At 40.4% G+C, this 20669-nt stretch overlaps 1 protein-coding gene across 1 annotated transcript; it reads right to left on the reverse strand.

Moving 5' to 3' along the window:
* Nucleotides 1–379: 379 nt before the first annotated feature.
* Nucleotides 380–20150, reverse strand: lingo1b (leucine rich repeat and Ig domain containing 1b). Its single transcript, XM_078265335.1, has 2 exons — nt 19893–20150; nt 380–4083 (listed from the first exon to the last, which is right to left on the reverse strand). The coding sequence occupies exons 1-2, from the start codon at nt 19902–19904 to the stop codon at nt 2224–2226; spliced, it is 1872 nt and encodes a 623-aa protein (XP_078121461.1). The 5' UTR covers nt 19905–20150; the 3' UTR covers nt 380–2223.
* Nucleotides 20151–20669: the final 519 nt, after the last annotated feature.

The following is a 20669-nucleotide window of genomic DNA, read 5'->3' on the forward strand; positions in this document are numbered from 1 at the left end:
CCAAGGTCTAACATGATCTCACTTTGACATGCCATTTTGGTTTACAGTGCACAAGTACAAGGATCCCTTGGGAAAGTGTATGGTCTACATTACCACCAATTCCGAATACACAATTGTATGACGTTTTATGACCCCCATTGGCAAGAACCAACATTAAAAGACTACAGTGAGATGAGTATTTAAGGGGTGTGTTCTTGCTTCACTTTGTGAGTCTTCAGTAAAGCAATTAACTCTGGACATTACTTTACTTGCAGCACAGGAGATCACCTCTTAAGAGTTGAACGATGCGTCCTTACATTCATTTTTCATAGTAGACTAGCATAAAACAAGCACCCCGTAGTATAAAATGTTATTTATTTAATAGAATTTCCATCTGCCTGTCCCTTTTTTAAACAAGTACTTTTAGAGTTAATGAACACACTATCTTCAGAGCAGAACGGACTGTGAAATTAATTACATAAAATCCTTATGAGGCATAAAAGTTCATTTTACACATAAATATTGTATTGCTTAGCTGAAAGCTGGAAAATGTGTTACTTAAGGCAACAAATTAATAATGTCAGCATTTTTGCTACGCACTGGTGACAATATAACCTCAGGACTTAGAGTGCTCATACTTAAGCTGCCGAATAGGTAAACAAATACATTTTGCACTTGATCATAAATTGCTAATCTGATGATTTTCAAGGGTACTCCGAAAAGTTGTAACTCTCTTTTGGTTGAGTTACATCAAAAACATGAATATCTAATCTGCTCCTTAGATTGTAATGTTTAAAACTCACAGCCATTAAAAAAATTGCTATTGTGCCATAGCATAAAGTACAAGGAAAGAATAAAATACAGAAAAAATATGTATAGCTGAATATGTTAATACATTTAATGACAAACTTCCTTTGCTGGCAGAAAGGAGCACATATTGTAGGACTTTTTTTCTTCTTTTATTCAGTGTGTTAACATGCACGCTTCTAATTAGACTGCAACCAGATTAAAGGTGCACTATGAGTTCCTGCATGGTTTCAGCGCAAGTTCATTTTTTTCTCATATTGTAGGCATCTGTCCTTGCTCTGCTAGCTGCCTGCCCCCTGAATACACTGTGAAACTGGAACTGTGGAACTGCTAGCGGATCAAGGAGAGATGCCTACGATTTGAGACAAATGAAATTGCGCTGAAACCATGCAGGAACTCATAGTGCAGCTTTTTAAGGGAATACTCCAGTTATTATAACTGATAATTGAAGCCCAATTGACAACATTGCTCATCTATGACAAGTAATGGAGAAACAGGCTTCTACTTGATTTTTTTTTGAGAGGTTTTCTTGCACACTGCAATGCCGAAGTGTGCAGAGAAAACCTCAAAACACAATTTAATGTTGAATGCTTCTGCTCAGTGACACACGAAGACATAACATTTCAATTTTGGAGAATTGCTGTTCAAAAATGTTTTTTAAAACATGATGGTTATAATAATGTTAAAACCTATTTCTCTAAACAGTATCATCTTATTTTCAAAGATTACTTTAAGTCTTGTAATACTGTTATTTTCCTTTCCAAGTTTCAAAGTTTAGCCTCTTTTGTAATTTTACAACTTTCTTGAAAGTACTTCTTTATATCCTCTATCCCTTTTTCTATCCATCTAAAAATACCTCTAATACTCATGTCACATGAGTCAATTGCTTGTGATGGGACAATATAATACAGAGAAATTGCTTTCAACTTCAAGCATCTCAAGCAGCAGAACTTGGGCTCTAATAATGGGTTATTGTGCTTTTGTACATCCATCAAAGCAAAAGACAGCAGCAAGATCCTAACAAGATATTTTTCTTATTTTGTGCTCAAACTTGCAGACTAATCTCAATATCTTTTCAGACCGTAACTCACGTATCATGTAAACAGTTTATTTTTGGAAATCCATATAGTGTGATCCATGTGCTTATTCAAACTATTAGCGTAATTTGGTTAAACACAGTCATCAGGTTGTTGAGTGCATGTTAACATACTAATTATTGCCAATATAAATTTACAGAAATTTGAATATTTTAAATTCAACATTTGCTTTTAAAGATTCAGTCCCTCAAGTAAAAAAAAAAAAAATTGAGGGTATAGTGTCAAGATGCATTTGCTGCTGTGCAATTTCTATCGCTTTTTAAAGTGAGTACATATTTGAAGCGAAGATAGTATGCATCCCGACTGCAGTTTATAAGCTTACACGGCCTCCATTCGAAGTTCACATGATTTTCATGTTGAATTGTATGGGTGCCTCGGTCGGACTGGCCTCCTCTGGTTCCTCTTTACGTGGCACATATTCAACCTCTATACTTGACTTAGTATTGTCTTTCCCCCGACTCCAGAGAAATAATATTACGAGACAGAAGAGGACAACTCCGAGGAAAGAGATAAATCCCATAGTGGTTGCAATGATAAGTGTCTTTACATCAAACGGAAATGTAACTGTGGCCCGGGTCACATTAGCACCTTCATCGCTGGGCTGGTTGGAAATGAAGGCAAATGTCTTGTTTGGCTGGTGGGGCCAATTGGGGGAATAGCTATGCACAAAAAGGTGAGCAGCTTTGGTGTCGTTGCCTGCTGCATTGCTTGCAATGCACAAGTAGGTGCCGTTGTCTTGGATTTGGGCGTAACGCACCTCCAATGTGCCCTCATTAGACACAGAAAGCCTTGACCCCACAGTTTTGGTAGTGATGTATTCCTTCTTAGGGGATAGCCACATTATCACAGGGACTGGATCACCCTCAGCTTGGCAAGCAAAATGAACCGTAGTTCCTTCATCTACGTGGCTTTCTTGAACCTTATAATCCACGATCTTTGATTTCTGGCAGATGAAATAGTCAGAAGGGAGAATGTCTGGGAAGTCCTTGAACTCTTTTCCTTGAACAACCTCAGGTGAAGCACACATGGGCTGTTGTCTGTTAAAGTTGAGCCTCCACCGCCGGCGGAAGACCCAGAGCAAGCGACAGTCGCAGGCCAACGGGTTGTCATACAAAGCCAGAGTCTCCAGGTTTCCCACTGAGTGGAAAACGGACTCCTCTAGGGTGTTCAAGCTGTTGCTGGATACATTGAGTACACGGAGGTGGTTGAGTCCTCGGAAAGAGTAGGGCTCGATGGCAGCTAATCTCCCACCAGCCAAATAAAAAGCCTGGAGCTTCTGCAGATTGAACAGTTTGTTCCCTTCCACAGTATGAATGGGATTGAAAGACAGATTCAAAAACCGGAGATATCTGAGGTGACTGATGGCTTGGTAGGGGATGACAGTTAGATTACAGTTTGTGATGGACAGTGATGTGAGGTTGAGTCCAAACAAGCATTTTGCGGTCATGGTATCCAGGGCAGGCATTTGAGAAATCTCCAGCACTCTGAGCCGATACAGCCTCTTAAAGGAGTAATCCTTCATGACCGTGACGTTCAGATAGCTTAATCGAAGTGACAACAGGTTATGCAAATGGCTAAGGGCATCAGTGGGTACTGAGGCAAGATTGCATCCCTCGATGTTGAGGCTTTCAAGGTTGCTGAGGCCATGGAATGATCGGGGTGAGATGAATACTAGGTCATTGTCACCAACCTCCAGAGCCCTCAGGTTGTACAGCTCCTGGAACATATAGTCGAGCAGAATGACAATTTTGTTCTCACTAATATCCAGCTGGGTGAGGTTGGTCAGGCCTGTGAACACCCCCAGCTGAATGAGCTTCAGCTGGTTGTTGCGCAAACCTAGAGTTCGAAGGTTCATCAGGTTGCTAAAAGCTCCAGGCTCAATGGATGAAATTGTGTTTTCGTTAAGTTGCAGCTCCTCCAGCTGGGGGTAATTGATGAACTCCTCGTTCCCCAGAGTTTTGAGACGGTTCTTGCTGAGGTCAAGCAGCCTTGTTTCTGTGGGTATGCCCTCAGGAAGACCTGCCAGTCTCCGTCGATGGCACACGACTGAACGCTCCTGACCGTTGCAGTCGCATCGGGAGGGGCAACCGGTGGTGGAGCCAGAAAGGACGGTGCCCAGCATGAGGATCAGGATGGGCTGCCAGCATGCCACCAAGTAGCTGTGCCCTCCTGCCTCCCCAGACACCATTCTACTGCTTACCTGTGGAGAAATAGAAATAGAGTAGTTAGTAGAGTAGTTGCGGTATACAAATGGCAGCCACAATTTTGAGCAATGCCAAATCATACTCCTAACAGATCAAAAGAAAAGTTATGAAATGAAATCTGTCATTAGTTTCTTAGAAAAGAAATGCAACACACATTGATTCAGTTCAGCCCTTTAATCAGGTTTTTAGTTTGAATGAGTGTGAATAACTATTGTGTGTCATTAATTTGAATTGAACACAAAATAAAACCGCTTTCAGAAAGCAAAAGCTGTCTATTGACTGATTTCGTTTTTCATTTGTAGACATATGTGGCTAGATATGGCTGCCTAAATGTACTGTATGTAAATAACTAGAATAAATTGCATTTCTTTTAGTAATTTTTTTTACTTTTAAGTAACTTTTTAATAATTGTTTTCCTGAAATGCTTTTTACATTTCATAAAAAAATGATCTAAAATATCATCATTAAAATGCCTTTCTGTGATTACACTGTTTCCTAACATGCCATTACAGTTTGATCAGTTCTTGTTTTGCAATTCACAATTTTCCGGAGAATAAATCCATTATCTGATAGTATTGAGTCCTCCCACGTTTCAGGCCCTTCTTATTTTTATTTTCTGACATAACCTACAGTATAAGCTGAATACATCATAAAACCTTTGAAAAATCTATTTTCAGAACTTTTGCAAAGTCAATCTAAATGTGGCTTTTATCTGCACGGCTTTTCAAAGACATAAGCCTTTCCTTGCATAAGATTTAATTATGGTGACTTTACTCACAAGTAATGAAATCAGCCAATCAAAAGGGCTTGGTCAGACAATATAACCACCCTGCTGTGCTTCTGACTTAGTATGCTGGGAACAATTACTGCCAATATCAGTGACACATTGTCTTCGCCTATACAAACAGTTTTTAATTAGCAGCCAAAAATGCCATGTTATCTCTAAATGGCTCCCTGAAATACTTGCAAACTTAACACATCCCATGCCACTGCTGAGCTGTTGACCTTGCAGTGACATAAAGATTGCAGCCAAGCGGTGATAAATGGACAGAGGGATTGTCGGATGACTTAAAGCCCCCTTTTTGATTTTGACTCGGGAACTTTTACAGCTAAAACCTTCAAGCTCTACTTCTCACATCAATCATGCGATTTAAGTCACATCTATATCAGTGGGACCCACTCTTAGAAGAACATCATGCAAAGTAAGATAAATTACACTGTGACTTGGTTTTTCTTTTATCTAAACAAGTAATATCTGTATTGCTTTACAATAGGTAAATTGAATTCCACATTTTCATGAAATTATTCAACAGTGTAAAGAAATGTATCTTTAAATTCCAAAGAGGAAATTCCATTATGAGAGGATAATACTTTCTCTAGTCTCTGTCTGAATATTCATCATGTTGTCACATGTGGGAGCTGAATAGGCGCTATGTATTCCGTCTGTAACTCATTCACCACAAAAGTGTTCTGGTGAGAGCGCTTCAAATTATCAGTGTAGTGCCTTTTTAAAACCTCTTTGGCTGTCTACCACGCTTATGTAGTGTTCAACAAATATTAGACTTGATAAGTAAAGATTAAACTGATTCTGCTTTTATTGCACCAACACAAATTAAACATCACTCCTGGTGAATTACTGTAAAGGCATGGGACTGAAGCAGCTTGGATTGTGGTCTGAGTAGTTCTAGTGGAACAGTCATTGCAGCTTTTTATTTTCACTTCCTCCAGCACTGCTAATTTCAGTTGGCTGTATATGTCAGACGCGTCGGGCATCAGTCCAGTGTGTATAGAGCATTGTAAAAAGCAGACTGTCAGAATGAAAGCTTAAGTGTCTATCGTTGGCTCCTTTGACATCCCAGTCTGTTCTGTCTCTCGCTAATTGCATGAATTTGCAGATGGCTAGCATGTAGGCTTGTCCAATGGGATGGTGAGATATTTTCCAAAGCAGACAAGCACACGTTTAACTTTGAGCCATTGTGACAGATGCTAAACCTTCTAGTGAAATGAAATATTACTAAGATACTCGATGCAGAAAATGGGTGACGGCTTTATCTGTTTGACACATAATGTGATTTTTATCTTGTCAAGTCAGGCATATGAACGCAGATGAGGCTCACTGACGTCCTTGCTAATCGAAAACAAGCTAATGCAAATGCGGTTGTGATTTTCTTACCGAGTAGCATGCATGATTTATGGTTCAGAGCGTAGTAAGGGCAGGGGTACTATCTGTGTAATCTGGCCTCACAGCTCAGATCTGCTCAATATTTCACCACTTTGTTTGGAACTTGAGCTGAAATTCTGAAAAAGATGTTGGCAAATAAGCTCTCAATTACTGGCTTTTATAAACACTGTCTTTAGTCTTTGCATTTTTAGAGTGGGGTTTAAAGTATTTCTTTCCATTCATCTTTCTGATGGTGTTGTGCAGGGGAGGAATATGAGTGGACAAGTCTTTTCTCTCCTGCCCTTTTATGACTGCTTGCATTTTCTCCGTGGACCTCTCGCACTGTCAGTCTTCTCTCAAAAGCTTGTCGCGGCTCACCATTAGTCTCTTGTTTTAACTCTCTGCATCTCCTGTCTTATGATGCCATGTGGCTTGATGCAGGGCAAACCGAAGAGAGGTGTGCACTGCTAATGAGTCACTGAATTTCTGCATAGAGACAAATGAGCTATACGCATCAGTGCATACATGTCCTTCGGTTGTTTTCACATGTGTACCCACCCTGTCTGGGACATGTTTTCATGCTAATCGAATGGGTTTTTAGCTTGCAAGACGCTAGCGCGGACCGCCGATTAGCTTACAACGCTAGTATTTGGGGCACAGGGAACGTAAAAACAAATCGCTATTTATACCACTGAAAAGGCTCAAAATATCAGCAAACTTCAAAGGTAGCATAATGAGGGTCCCAAAATGTTAACCGAAGCATTGAGAACTTTGTAAGTGTACAGACAGTTTATTGAACGAAGAGCTGCGGGGGCTCCGTGAAAGGGCTACGAGAGAGAGAGAGCTACCGGTAGTCAATGCCGCAACACAGCCTCGTACTTCAGGAAACTGGTGGTGTACCTGCGGACATTGTGAAGCTATGGCCACCGAACAGGAGTGTCTGTGTTGCAAGGAGTGGAACCTGTTGCGTCGCGATGCCCAAGAGACGCAGAGTTTTGTACGGTCTGAAGATTTCCCCTCTCTGATAAACAGGGCTGCACTTGAAACTTTTTTCGGCGACCCAGACCGGAGGGACCAGATGGACAGTTATCCACTGAGTAAGTACACTAGACAAGTTATGCAGAGTGCGATTTATTTCTATAATATATATTGAGCAAATTGCTTTTGATTTTAGTTTGCATCGCCAGCTGTAAGTCATGACTGGTTTCCAAGACGGCGGCTGTATGTAAACATGAACGCGAGTGTCTTTATAATCTATCTTTTCAATAAACTGTCTGTAAACTTACAAAGTTCTCAATGGTTCGGTTAACATTTAGGGACCATCATTATGCTAGCGTTGAAGTTTGGTGATATTTTGAGCCTTTTTAGTGGTATAAATAGCGATTTCGTTTTTACGTTCCCTGTGCCCCGAATACTAGCGTTGTAAGCTAATCGGCGGTCCATGCTAGCGTCTTTCAAGCTAAAAACTCATTCGATTAGCATGAAAACATGTCCCAGAGAGCGACAGAGTGAGTACACATCTGTTAATAACCCCTAGGTTCGTTTTGCGCCGGAATTGTCCTTTAAGTAAGTTTGTTTGTTTGAAGCATACTGTTGGGATATTTACATTAAACGGGGGAAATGGGAATAGATTATTGAACCCTTTTTATGTACAGGAGGTAGACAAATAACCTAAGTAGGTCATGCAAAATTACTAAAAAGTAAGTCATTGTTGCAAATATAAAGCTTTGTCATTATTTGCAAACCAATTAGCGTTCTTTTCCAGTTCTCTATAAACTGTAGCCTACACTGTATTTCTCTACCATGTCCCTGTTAGATAGTTTCAGCTTGTGACAGCTGTCATGAATCATCAATGCAGCTTCAGTTCTGAGAGTGTTTGTCTTTGTAACTATGACTCAATTACATCTGAGCTGAGCTCCTTTTTCATAAAGGTCTCACCTTTTAGTTTCAGCCCTATACACGTGAGCATTAAATCTTTTGGAAACACTATGTAGTGACGTGAAATAAGCTGCAATGTCTTTGTGGACAAAGTTTTTGTTCTTAGTTTACAATAGGGCTGTCAATATTGGCCAAAAATGACCTTCAAATATTGCTCCTACTAAAACTTAAACATTTAAAGACCATAGACCTCTCGCCCCCTCTTGCTCTAGAGCGTGCAGGAGGCAGGACATGACGCGAATTAAACCGCTCTCACATTGCTGGTTCGTTATTTGCTCAGAAACAGTCTCTTGCCATTCCTTGAATTTGGCGTTGTCCCCGACAGACGTTCCAGCATCTCGTCATGTCTCTAGCGATACATTTTCGTTGGCGTCTTTGTGCAAATGACCCTTCTTTTTCACCCTTGCATGTTTGTTTCCTTATAGGTTCACGCCAGCCTCATGATTCGTTGATGGGCCTTTTTTTTATACTACAGTATGTATTACAAAACTCGATCTCTTCGAGATTCAAACTTTAACGATCCATAATTTATCTTGTGCACCTCACACATGTTGATGCTTTCTTGAATTTCCCCTCTGGGGATCAATAAAGGCTTATCTTATCAATAAAGGCTCATCTTTAATTTGTTTATGACTGATAATGAATGAATGCGCTCTCTAGACAACTTCTTGCTTCTGTTCATAACGGTCACGAACAATGTGCTCATTAGCACCTCTCTTATACATCGCTTGTTGTTGAGTGGCAAACATTTCCCGAACAGCTTATTATTCTGTGTTTTAGAGGATGAAACAAAAAAGGAAGCTACAGCTACAAAGTAACAAGTAAATATGTATAGGGTTTAAGAGATACAATTTGCTTCCACTGGTACGTTTGTGTTCAACTGACACATTTAAAGCAAACATTTAAAAACCTTGTTTGTTGCATCACAGTGGGTCTCTTTTAGGAGACTGTTCTGCAGTATGTGATATCTAAACGGCAAACATGGTCAGTGCTTTTGGTGCATTCTTTAATTCAATTTAATCAACTCAAAAGTTTCCATCTTATATCGGGGAATTTTCTTTATCAATCAAATGTAGGTGTTTACATCTAGCCTGTAATTCATTGCATCACATTTAGCATGGAAATATTTAGATGGAAGCCAAATCTCTAGCATATGCAGATCTAGACATGAAACAGTTTAACATACCAACAGAAATGATATAACTAATGTACAATGACCTGTATTAATAATTATATTACAATAAATGCTTGCTGGTTAAACATAGGCACTTCAAAGCTGCATTGCCAGCTCATCTACATCATCCAGAGGAATGAGCAGTCTGGTATGAGAAACAAATCCCCCAAGGAAGCCTAAGATAAAGGGAATGCCTGCACACCTAAAAAGAAACCGCATGGCCTGATGATCCACCATGCCAGGATCAAATGCTTAGAGAGAGACAAAATGGTTCAGTGCATGGGAACTACTCCTGTTGAGATGCAGAGACACACCTGCATGGGGTCAGCAAACTCCCGGTCTTTTTGACAGCCACATCCTCTAGGTAGTAGGGCTCTCAGCCACAAAGGCATACACTTTTGCCTCAGAAGTAACTGCACAGAGCATACCCCCACCCATACTTATTTTGGAAGGAGATGGTGTCGAGAGAGATTTGGAGGAGTCCAAGTGTTAGTGTTAAGACAAACGATTGTCACCAATATTCATTGAAACCATCTTTCTGCAGTGTTTTTGCAGAATGGTTTTTCAGGCTCTTTTAAGAAGCAGTTTATGAAAGCAATTATGATGACAGAATCATAATATTGTACATAATATTGTACATTATACAATAATTAACATTAAACATTATAATTATAATGGCACACAAAAAGGTAGGGAGAGGAGCCAGTGATTCAGACCGATTTTTAACTGGAAAAATACTTGTGTTCACTCACCAGCTGCTTGGACATAAAAACTATCAAACTGTACAAGAATTAACCAGAATGTTAGCGTCTTGGAGAATCTTAAGGTGATGTAAAGCAGAGGTCTGCAAGTGGATCAAAAACAACCCTAAAGGGTGCTTATCCAACACATTCAGGCAGATACTGAAGCGTTCATCAGCATTCATGCTGGATAGTTTTCAGTTTGACAGGTGACATTGTAGATTAATGGACTCGAAGATGCCAGGGGACGTGGAGTAGATGATCATAGAAGCCTGTTCTCTATCTAAACATCACTGTGGTTAATGAAACTGAAAACAACAGTCTCCGTTAGGCTGTCCATTTGACTCATAGTACCTTTACTGCACTTTGACCTGTTGTAAGGAATAATGGCTGGTAGTGGTGGACGCTGGCCAAGCAGGTTGTATGCTTTTATTGTAATGTAATACTTCTTCAATCCCAAATCTAATAAAAACTAACTTTTAGTGCCACCACATGAAAAGCTGTTTTTCAAATTGCTTATAAATAAAAAAGAAATATTTCCTCTACATGGTTCTAAATTTCTCGCACTATAATGCAACACTTAATGTGAGCTTTAAAAAGTGAGGTTAAGATTGCAGACTGTTTATGCACCCCCACAGGACCAGCGCTATGTTTAAAGGCACCCCAAGGGAACTGGCCAATAGCAAGTAATTAAGAATTGCATCCTTCTCAGACGTTCATCCTACACTACTGATCTGGAAATAACCAGCTTCAAGATCAGAAGTGCCTTCTCATCGCCTGTGTGATCACTGAACGAGACTAATTCTCTTTGACCCTGCGTCTTTTGTAGTGCAGCTAAAATAATTTGATGGATCCTTGTGTGAGACACTCACCTTATCATGACCTGATTAGCGGTAGGTCATCATTGGCTGCCACATTTTGTCAGACAACTCAAGTGCCCAGGTCAGCTGACTTCAGTAATTTCAATATTGTCCCATCAAGTCTTTTTCACAAAAGGCATTTTGTCAGGTCACAGTAAGAAAATGCACAAGAGTAAATGCTAATAATGGCTGAATTCCATTTAGCTGCTTCGGTTTAAGGATCCTCGTATTGTGCGTCCATCTTTATTAGTAATAACTGCTCAAAAATTTGTGTTGGCCTGAAGGTTAGAGAAGCAAGCTTGTGACTGGGAGATTGCGTGTTTCATCCGCCGACTGGCAGGAGAAATGTGGTGGGGAAAGTAAAGAAGCAGCGCTTAGCCCTCCCTTTTTACCACTACTGACGTTCCCTTGAGCAAGGCCCTTAACCCCAACCGCTCCACTCAATGCAAAAGAGAGGCTTCCCCTCAGTGAAACTCCCCTTAAAGATCCCATGGCACGAAAATTTCACTTTGAGGTTTTTTAATATGAGTTCCCCCAGCCTGCCTATGGTCCCCCAGTGGCTAGACATGGCGATGGGTGTAAACCGAGCCCTGGGTATCCTGCTCTGCCTTTGAGAAAATGAAAGCTCAGATGAGCCAATCTGGAATCTTCCCTTTATGACATCATAAGGGGAAAGGTTACCTCCCCTTTCTCTGCTTTGCCCGCCCAGAGAATTTGGCCCACCCATGAGAAAGAGAGAGACATCATGGCTTGCAAACGAGCGAATATATAATATACCACTAATATAAAAACATCCAAAAAGCAGCATGTAATAGGACCTTTTAAAAAAAAAAAAAAAAAAATTACCAACTACAACTTCCTACTACAAAACAATCAAAATGTCTACTGTGAGAAGGGCCCCTTATGATTCCATGCAACACCAGATAAAATAAACTAATGTGGATCACCCCAAAAACAAGCACGAAGAGACACCCAGTACCACAGTGCAAGTCACTAAAAGAAGGCCAAGGAAGGCAATGCAAGACTTACTACACTTTGACACTTCTATATGTCAAAATAAAACATGTCACACAATTCTTCTCCAGCCTTCATCATGGTGGTGCAATGTCCTTTTAATTGTGATGGACTTGGTTGGTCTGTACGCTGTGTGTGTGTGTGTGTGTGTGTGTGTGTGTGTGCGCGCGTGCGCATTTTCAAAATTTAGAAACAGTCATTATGCCAAAAGAAAAAAATCCATACATTAAACATGTCTAATCCTTTGTCTTTGAGAACAATCAATAAAGTATGTTAGCATCTCAGAAACGAAAAAACTGGAGCGCTATTAAAACATTGTGTTTTTAAAAGAAACAAAGTTTCTATTTATCGAAGGCTTGAGGCATGTAGAAAAATCAAAGGGGAAATCCTAAGTAACCAGAGTTCTGAGCTGACACATATCACGCTGAAAACGATTACTGCTGAAATGTGGGTGTCAGCCATGCTTGAATAAAAGCTTTTTACTACACTCGGAACTCTGAGTGCCTCATAGTCATCTGTCTTAATTGTATGTTGAATGTATGCCAAGGTAATGATAAGCATCTGTCTTTGTATTTGAATCATCATTTTTGGAACTGTTGACCTCAAGTTTTAGGTGGCTTGTTTCTGTACATAAGCTATTCTAAAAATAATAATTACAATTACTGCCGACAATTCCGCCGTCCCGGTCCCCAATATCCTCTACCCTCTCTCTCCCTACGTGATCCGCTGATCAGAGGTATGAGCAACGCTCTCCCTCAGAAGCCCGGCCCGGGTGCAAAAAGACTAGACTGCGTCCTTGGCTGTCCTTGGCGTTCCCCACATACAACAGTATATTAAATCAAAGTATTGTGTTAGTTTTTACCTCACACCACAGGACAATCTGGCAAAATAATCTTGAGAATCCTCAAAAATCTGGGCTTTCTGATGATTGTCAGGAGGGCGGGAATCGGGGCCCAAAATCAGCTTGATTCTTGTGTGGTGTGTACCCTGCATAAGGTGTAGGAACAAAGACTCCCAACAAGTGTGTACCAGGTATAATGTGCAGTAACAAAGACACACAATACATTAACATTGTGTTGACTTCGGGTCACATTTGACCCGTTTTTTAGTTTTATATCAGAAAGTATGGGACGTAGAAATAAGCACTGAAAATGTGTAGAAGAAAAATGTAACCATTTTAAAACGTTGGAAAAAGCAAAACCCTTTTTTTTTTTTTTTTTTTTTTCCCCCCCAAGGTTGACGGGAAGACAACACAAGGGTTAAAAACATTTCAAATTCTAAATGAGCCTTTTAAGATTGTATTGTCGAAGGGGCCTTGTATTAACAAATGAAAATTAATTTTGAGCTAGAGACTCCGAAAGTAGATGTCAGAACAAAGCCATAGCCCTGAAATACTGAGATGTTTTTTGTGATTAATGTGTTGGACTCTGCACTTAAGGACAGTTTGCGCAACCATGTGAGAAATGGTCCAGTATTCACCTTCGTTTTAGCCCTTGTTTGGTCTTACAACTCCTGAAAAAGTGTCTCTTTGTTTTTTTTTTTAGATGTTCGACCGCCTTGAGCAAGGCACTCAACTCTCCAAAAGATATTGGCTTCTACTCTACTATTTCACACTGGGCAGGTAGCATACAATCGGATCAGTGTGGGAGCTTTCGAAAAGCTTTTGAGCTGGGTGCAGCTGCCCACGGTTTTATGCCAGTGAGAGCCTGAGGGACAACCAGACGGGCTGGTGAACCAAAACATTTAGCTGAAAGCAGCTCAGAGCGGCAGACTGGGCTATTCATTCTCGAGATCAGCAGTACTAATAACCCTTTTACACAGTCATTTGATTTAGTGTTTATACGAAGAATATTGCTTAATGGCGTTTTAATTTGCAGTCCAAGAACGTTTTTTATTTTACATTATTTATCATATAGAGATCTAATTAAAGACGCTGAGATGGTTTCATCCTTTTAGACTCCTCAACAAGAAAAGTCAGATCCATGACAAGGGATAGCTAAATGATCCTGTTCCTCATTAAAATATTGGAAAACCAGGGCCTGGAATTAACCTTGCAGTATATTTAACCTGTTATGTGGTGTTACTATGCAGATCTACGTCTTGGTTCATTGACCAAGTCTAACCATAATACTAAGAGGCTCCTTTCTCCATTAACAACCAATCCTCTTGAAAGTCAAGTAGGATAAGCTAGAAATTACACAAACCGTTATCCCCTGCTCACCATCAGGGAATATAAGATGTTTTGGACTGGAATTGAAAAGAAAGGGCTAAATGTCATGCTAAAGGCAATTTTACCTCTGACAAGCCTCTTACAGCCCTTCATAGAAAGCACAACAGGAGATTTTGAGAGATTTTCACACCAAAATCACCCAGGCAATAATCACCGGCGACCGTACAAATATTAAGTTGAAGTGTCTTGGCATTGTTTTACCCGTACAAGGCAACCTATACCATTCATTTGAGTAGGATGTTCGAATTACGTTCTTTGTATCAGTTTTTTTGAAGGAACGTGTCAGCTTTGGTGTTGATGTAGAAAGAAATGACATAAAGATTCCAGTGGCTTAATTACTTACTGCCCCAGTCCTTACAGTTTTTGAGAATACAGAAAGGTGATAGCCATAATTCATCAGGGTTTTTTTTTTTTTTTTTTTTAAATGAAAGAAACCAGACCACTAGTGTCAATTACATTATTAATACACGCCAAACAAAAGGACGAGATGAACAAACGGACACATGAATGGGAAGAGACGGTCTTTGCAAGACTTCCACTGTGATCAGTTCAATGCACAGTATTTTTCAGGCTCTGCTAGAGCTTGGATCCAGCGAGGAGCATGAACATGAGGCAATCTCAGTCCTCCATACCAGCCCCTGACTCTCATATTTTGCATAAAGCTGTTATAATTAAAAGTAGTACAGTGCCCGATTTAAAAACATGCTTGTTCGGAACGAAGCCGATTGCTGCTTGCAGCTTTCCAGAGAAATGCTCATCCAAACAACTTGACACTGCGCTTCCTTGTGTTCTAAGCAGGCCATGACATAGTTGCATGATATATCCAAGTCGCGGCTACTCACGGTGAGAACGGCTATAGATTTATTATGATGTTTAGATATGAAAAATATTGAATGTTACTATTCTAACTTGTACCCTGAAATAACGTACAGAAGGCCCCTGAAGCACTTAATAAATATGCAACTCAACTGTATACTACTGACTTACTGTGTACTTCTACTTCAGAGGAAAGCATTGTTCTACTACATTTACCTGACAGAGAAAGGTTAGTGGTTACAATGCAGATTTAGATTTTTACTCAGAATACAATTAAAATATGATGCATTAGGCTAATATACATTAAACTATCCAGCATTATTAGAGTTGAAAGCTCCACTTTGAACAGTTGTGAAGTACCTTTAAGTGGATTGGGCTCATTTTCTTCCTTCTGCTTAGAAGTGGTGAATTTACAGCTCACATCAACTTCATGATATAGTCTCAGGCTTTTTGTTTGATATCCAAACGTTGATGTTGGCATCATGAAAGCTATTGAGGTTTCTCTTAGTGAATTTAAGTTGGGCTTTTATTGTGATTGGTAAAGGTGGAAGAAGTGAAGCTAGCGGTATGCCCTGCTGTTGTAATATAGGAGTTATCAAAAGTGTGTCTTGGTGCAGTCACTGGTCTTGTTCCATGTTGGTTCAGATTACGGAGCCTCCGTGTTTTGTTTCATAACCCTCGGCTAGAGCAGTTTCCACACATTATGGTAACATTGCACACAGCTGCAAAACCAGACCCAGGGGGAGTCTGGTTGAGACGGAGGCAGCTGCCTGGAGAAAAGCGAGGCATTGCCCGGTCAGGCTCCGAGATAACGTTATCTTCTGCCTTGTGCTTAGAAGTGCTGAATTTATAGTTGACCGCAACTTGATACGATATAGCCTCTGGCTTATGTTTGGTATCTAGTGTCGGCAATGAAAAAAGTTTAGCGTAGGGGTAGCTATTTTATTGAGTTGCCTCGTGAATTTAAGTTGGGCTTTTATTGTGAAGGGTATCGGGAAGAAGTGAAGCTGTAGTTATACCCTGCCATTGTCAATATGGGAGTTAATAAAAGTGTGTTGGCCGTCTTGGATCACGGTGGTTCAGATTACGGAGCCTCTGCGTTTTATTTTATTAATACACTCGGCAGTTATCCTTAGTAGTTAGCACGTATGAGCTTGAAGGGCTAACTTGGCTTGTTTATTTTACGTGATTGTATTTGTCACCCTAAACATCCCGCCAAACCCTGTTCAAAAATCTGTCCGTTTTTAATAAAGCGTTGCGCATGAAAAAACTGGTTGCTTGAAAATAAAGGAAAGAATAGTCAGAATATTTGGTATATCCAGCATCCAGCAGCAAAAGTGAACTGTTTATTCACACAAATGCATGTTGAAACAAAGTCCACAGTGGCTTCCCATGTTTACTTGTGCTGTGTGTGTGTGTGACAGACGTCTTTGTTATTGTTCTTTTGCGCATGCAGGTCTGGTCATGCAGATCACATGAGACAGACAGACAGCCGGACAGACAGATTGACGGACTGAGACTCCTTCCATTTTATAGATGAAATTAGAAAGGCTGCTGCAGAGCAGCAGGTCTGTGACCTTCTGAATACATCAGTATGTCACCTCGACACTCAGCAGACACTGTGTAAACACGTGGTCTGGCAGTCTTCACCACAATCATTCTCACCATTTCCTTTTCAAGGTGGCTGTTACCCATTATGTGGCAGCATCTGGATTCCAGATGGATCTTGTTTCAGAGAATGCCTTAATCATAACACCCTAGATGTTTCCTGGTCACTTTATACATTGGTCTTTTCTGGGGCATCACACATGAACTGTTATGTGCAGAGTGCCCTAATTTTAGCTGTAAATAAAATGGGCTATAATTGGAAGAACACAAAAGGAAACCAAAAAAAAATAAAAAATAAACCAGAAGAGACCAAAGGCTTCAGATGCAGGTGACATCATTAATTCTCTATCATCTGTTACTTACATAAGGCTTAATGAACTCAACCGAAAAGGAACATAGGAACAAAACAGCCTGCTTCCATTTAAATAGTTATTTATGTCTCCCTTGAATTAACCCACAAAATTGTAACTTCCAACATGTGATTCGTCAACTTGTCTATTATTCCATTTGAACTGGGAAGAAAACGTAAATCCTGCTGTAATCACATTATGGTGGCTTTGATGATACCCATTTGATCCTACTGTGAGAAAATTGGCTATTGTTCAGTGTTATGTATTCCGCTATGTCACAGAATATTAAGCATATGACAGCATGGAACAAAGCACTGTGAAAAGAACAGCAGCACTGCTTTGTGTGTTTTTTGTTTGGACGGACTCCATTGGTTTTTATAGTATGTGTGTGAATTGTTTTAATTATTTTACTAGTATTATAATTGTATTACTAGTACTGGTGAAAAGATTATACACAATGTGTCAGTTGCTAGAATCGTCATATATTAGCTCACTAAGAGAACCTTTTGAGCTCATTTTCCCTGAGATATCGTGTGTGTGTGTGTGCGCGCCTATTTTTCAAGTATATAGGTAAGAACCTCTCTCTGGATCCTACAGATTCCACAAGATTACTTTGCTTTAATATTTATAGATAATGTAAATATATTAGCATGGATTGTTGCATGCACACATTTTACCCATTAGGCTACTCATATTTGCAGCTGCCCTGTACTGTACAGATAGTACAAATAGACGAAGTTGGTGTCTAGCTGGTGAACATTTAGTAGCTAAAGACACAGATATTCAGGAGTTGGTGAAGAGCAAAAACGGAGCTAAAAGGAGTGAATATTGGATTTATATTTATTGGGGCGAAAAATGATTCCAATTTAATGCTTATGATGCTGAATATGTGAATAGGTTACTTTTTGCATCAAACCTGCCACATCTTTAAACAGTGATAATATGTTAGTGTTTCTTTGTTTATCTGCATAAACCATTTGATGCAAGTTGAATATTGTGGTAATGCAAAATTGTGTACTATTATATATGTACTGTAATGTGAATTATATACTCTCCAGTCCTGATATACAGCCGTAATATGCGCATAAATGGCGCATAAGTTGTATAATTAACAACTTGTGCTGATACTGCATTTACATTTACACACATTGGGAGACATGCAAACTGAACAAAGACAATGGGTAGATTGTTGAATAACAGTTTGCCCACTGAGAGGTGGTACTCTCTGGAAATTGATGGAGATGCTCACAGACGACGACTCCGATGATTTCAGATTATAGGCAGCTTTGTTCAATATTGAACAAGATTGTCATGAGGGAGAACACAGGGACATGCCGCGTTGCACAGACCCAAGTCTTCTCTCCGAACCTAGGATAGACCCTACAGTCTTGTAGATCCTGAAAACGCCCATCAGAAAACCCTTATTCATGATCTCATAACAACTATGGGCTTCCCATACTCGGTTAGACTCAGATATCCTGTGGGCCCCACCAAAGGTCATAGGTTAACATTACCTAAGTTGTTATTCAGCCATATGCTCTCAGAATACATAACGACCCTGGACAGCTACTCACTCAGGGGCCCTTAATCGTTATTTTCATACCCCAAACATCAGGATCAGACACAACCTTCGCACGCATAGGGCCTCTTTGCATCACTCTGTCCAATAGTTCACATCTGAACTTCTACATAGGTCTTAATGAAACACATACGATATGACGATATGAAATATGAAACTACATTTGAGTAAATGCAGGCTTGATTATTTCCACCTATCACCCACTAACGAACTAGTTTTATTCACTCCTTTGTTCACCAGATGTAATCAGAAATTCCAGTCATAAACATGCCTCTTATTGCAGTTCGTTGAAATTGCGTCGAGTGTTCTGAAACGACAGACGTATGCACACAGTGACATGCATTAATAACCACAAAGAAAAACATTCCAATTAGCTATCACAACCTGATTACAGGACCCCAATCAAGGGCTTTGTCTAGCTCATAAAGCCTTGACGTGAGGAGCAGACCCTTCACTCAGACTATCAGGGGTCTGTGGCTTGCAGAGGTTGTTACTGCACTGTGAAAAACTGAGAGGAAGAGTCCCCTCATCGCGGTCTGCCTGCTGGAGCATTGATTATAAAAGCCATGAAAGAGCCATGATTAAAGAAATGCAAATATAACGAGCAATAGAAGATCAAACTATGAGAGATTGATTATTTGGCCTGCATAAATACTCATTGGGCATATTTCCCCATCACCACCACTGCCACCTATCCTAACTTAACCTGTGGCAAATCAAACACCTGCATAGGACCACCCATACCCACTGGAATTAGCCAACAGCAAAAATCTGCTGAGAATGAATGAGTGTGAATGAGTAAGTGTGAGTCTAGATGAGTTTACTGGCATTGGAAGGAACACGAATGTTAATCGGGGCAGATTAGGAAGCAACGACGACCACCCTGGCAACTCACTCGGGGAGAAACACAAAACAGACACTCTGCTGCTCAGCCTCACACCTTTTAGCTGTGTTATAAAAAGGCAGGACATAGGTGTGTTTGCATGCATCCATGCACACGCATAACATTCACAGTATATTCCTGTATTTATATATACACCATGAACAAATATCTAAGCTACATTCTCTACATTCAGATGTTACACACCATATGTGTGTGTTCCAAACACAGCACAAACCCAGATTGCATAGCACACAGCAAAATGTAACCCATCTGGATGACAAAGCACAAATAAGATCTGAAGCCCTCCTCAGTGAATAATACTCCCTCTTTCCATCCCTTTTATTCCTGACATTAATTTGCTCCCTGGCAATCCCCTGGCCCCACCACTGCACCATAATAAATCTGATCCAATGCCTCAGTGCTCAAACCTACCATAGAAACAGAGTACTTACCAGGACTGTCATGCAGAGAATTCTAATTCAGGCAGCTCCATGTTGCCAAGGAAATTCAAAATGCCTCCGAAAGCATGGAGACAGGGATGCAGGATTCAAGACAGCCTGGATTCAAATGGGAAAGAGGGATCTACACAGCGATGAGAACCCCTTGTTGGAGGGGCATTTGAGAAATGCCTTCGTCCTCTCCAGATGTGCTAAATCCGGCAGCACTGATAGGCTGACATGTAAACACACAGGCAGCTCGGCTGGCTCACACACGCTCACATACATGCTGCACCTAGCAGAGACAAAGAGGGAGGGGCAGCTGATGAGAGAGTTGGAAGGAGGAGCTGCAGTGTACTGGGAGAATGAGAGGCACAGAGCACAGGCTGCGAGGGGAGTTGAGAAGAAACAGAGAGAAATGTTCTCTTGATTGCACTGGCAGCATCCCCCCCTCTGATTTTTGTTTACTGTAGTTTTCCTATTTATGGAAGGATTGGAATGATCTGGTTGACTGGAAAACAAGCTGCTGCGTGAGAGCGGTAGAACACTCTGTGAGAGTGTGTGTGTGTGTGTGTGGTGAAGAAAAGACGTTAAAGAGGAATATGAACGGGCAAATGAAGCAGGGTGATGAAGATGAGGGGAAGAAAGTGAGAGTTATGAAGGGGAAGAGGGAGTAATGAAACTACGGGGACATAGAGCAAATGCTATTCAATTTCTGCAGTATGCAAACCTTTGCTGATAATGACAAGCAACTTAAGACTGTGGTGGATAGGGATGGATAAGTACTTTCTG

Source organism: Sander vitreus, chromosome 1 (genome assembly GCF_031162955.1).
Source record: "Sander vitreus isolate 19-12246 chromosome 1, sanVit1, whole genome shotgun sequence".
Taxonomy (NCBI): domain Eukaryota; kingdom Metazoa; phylum Chordata; class Actinopteri; order Perciformes; family Percidae; genus Sander; species Sander vitreus.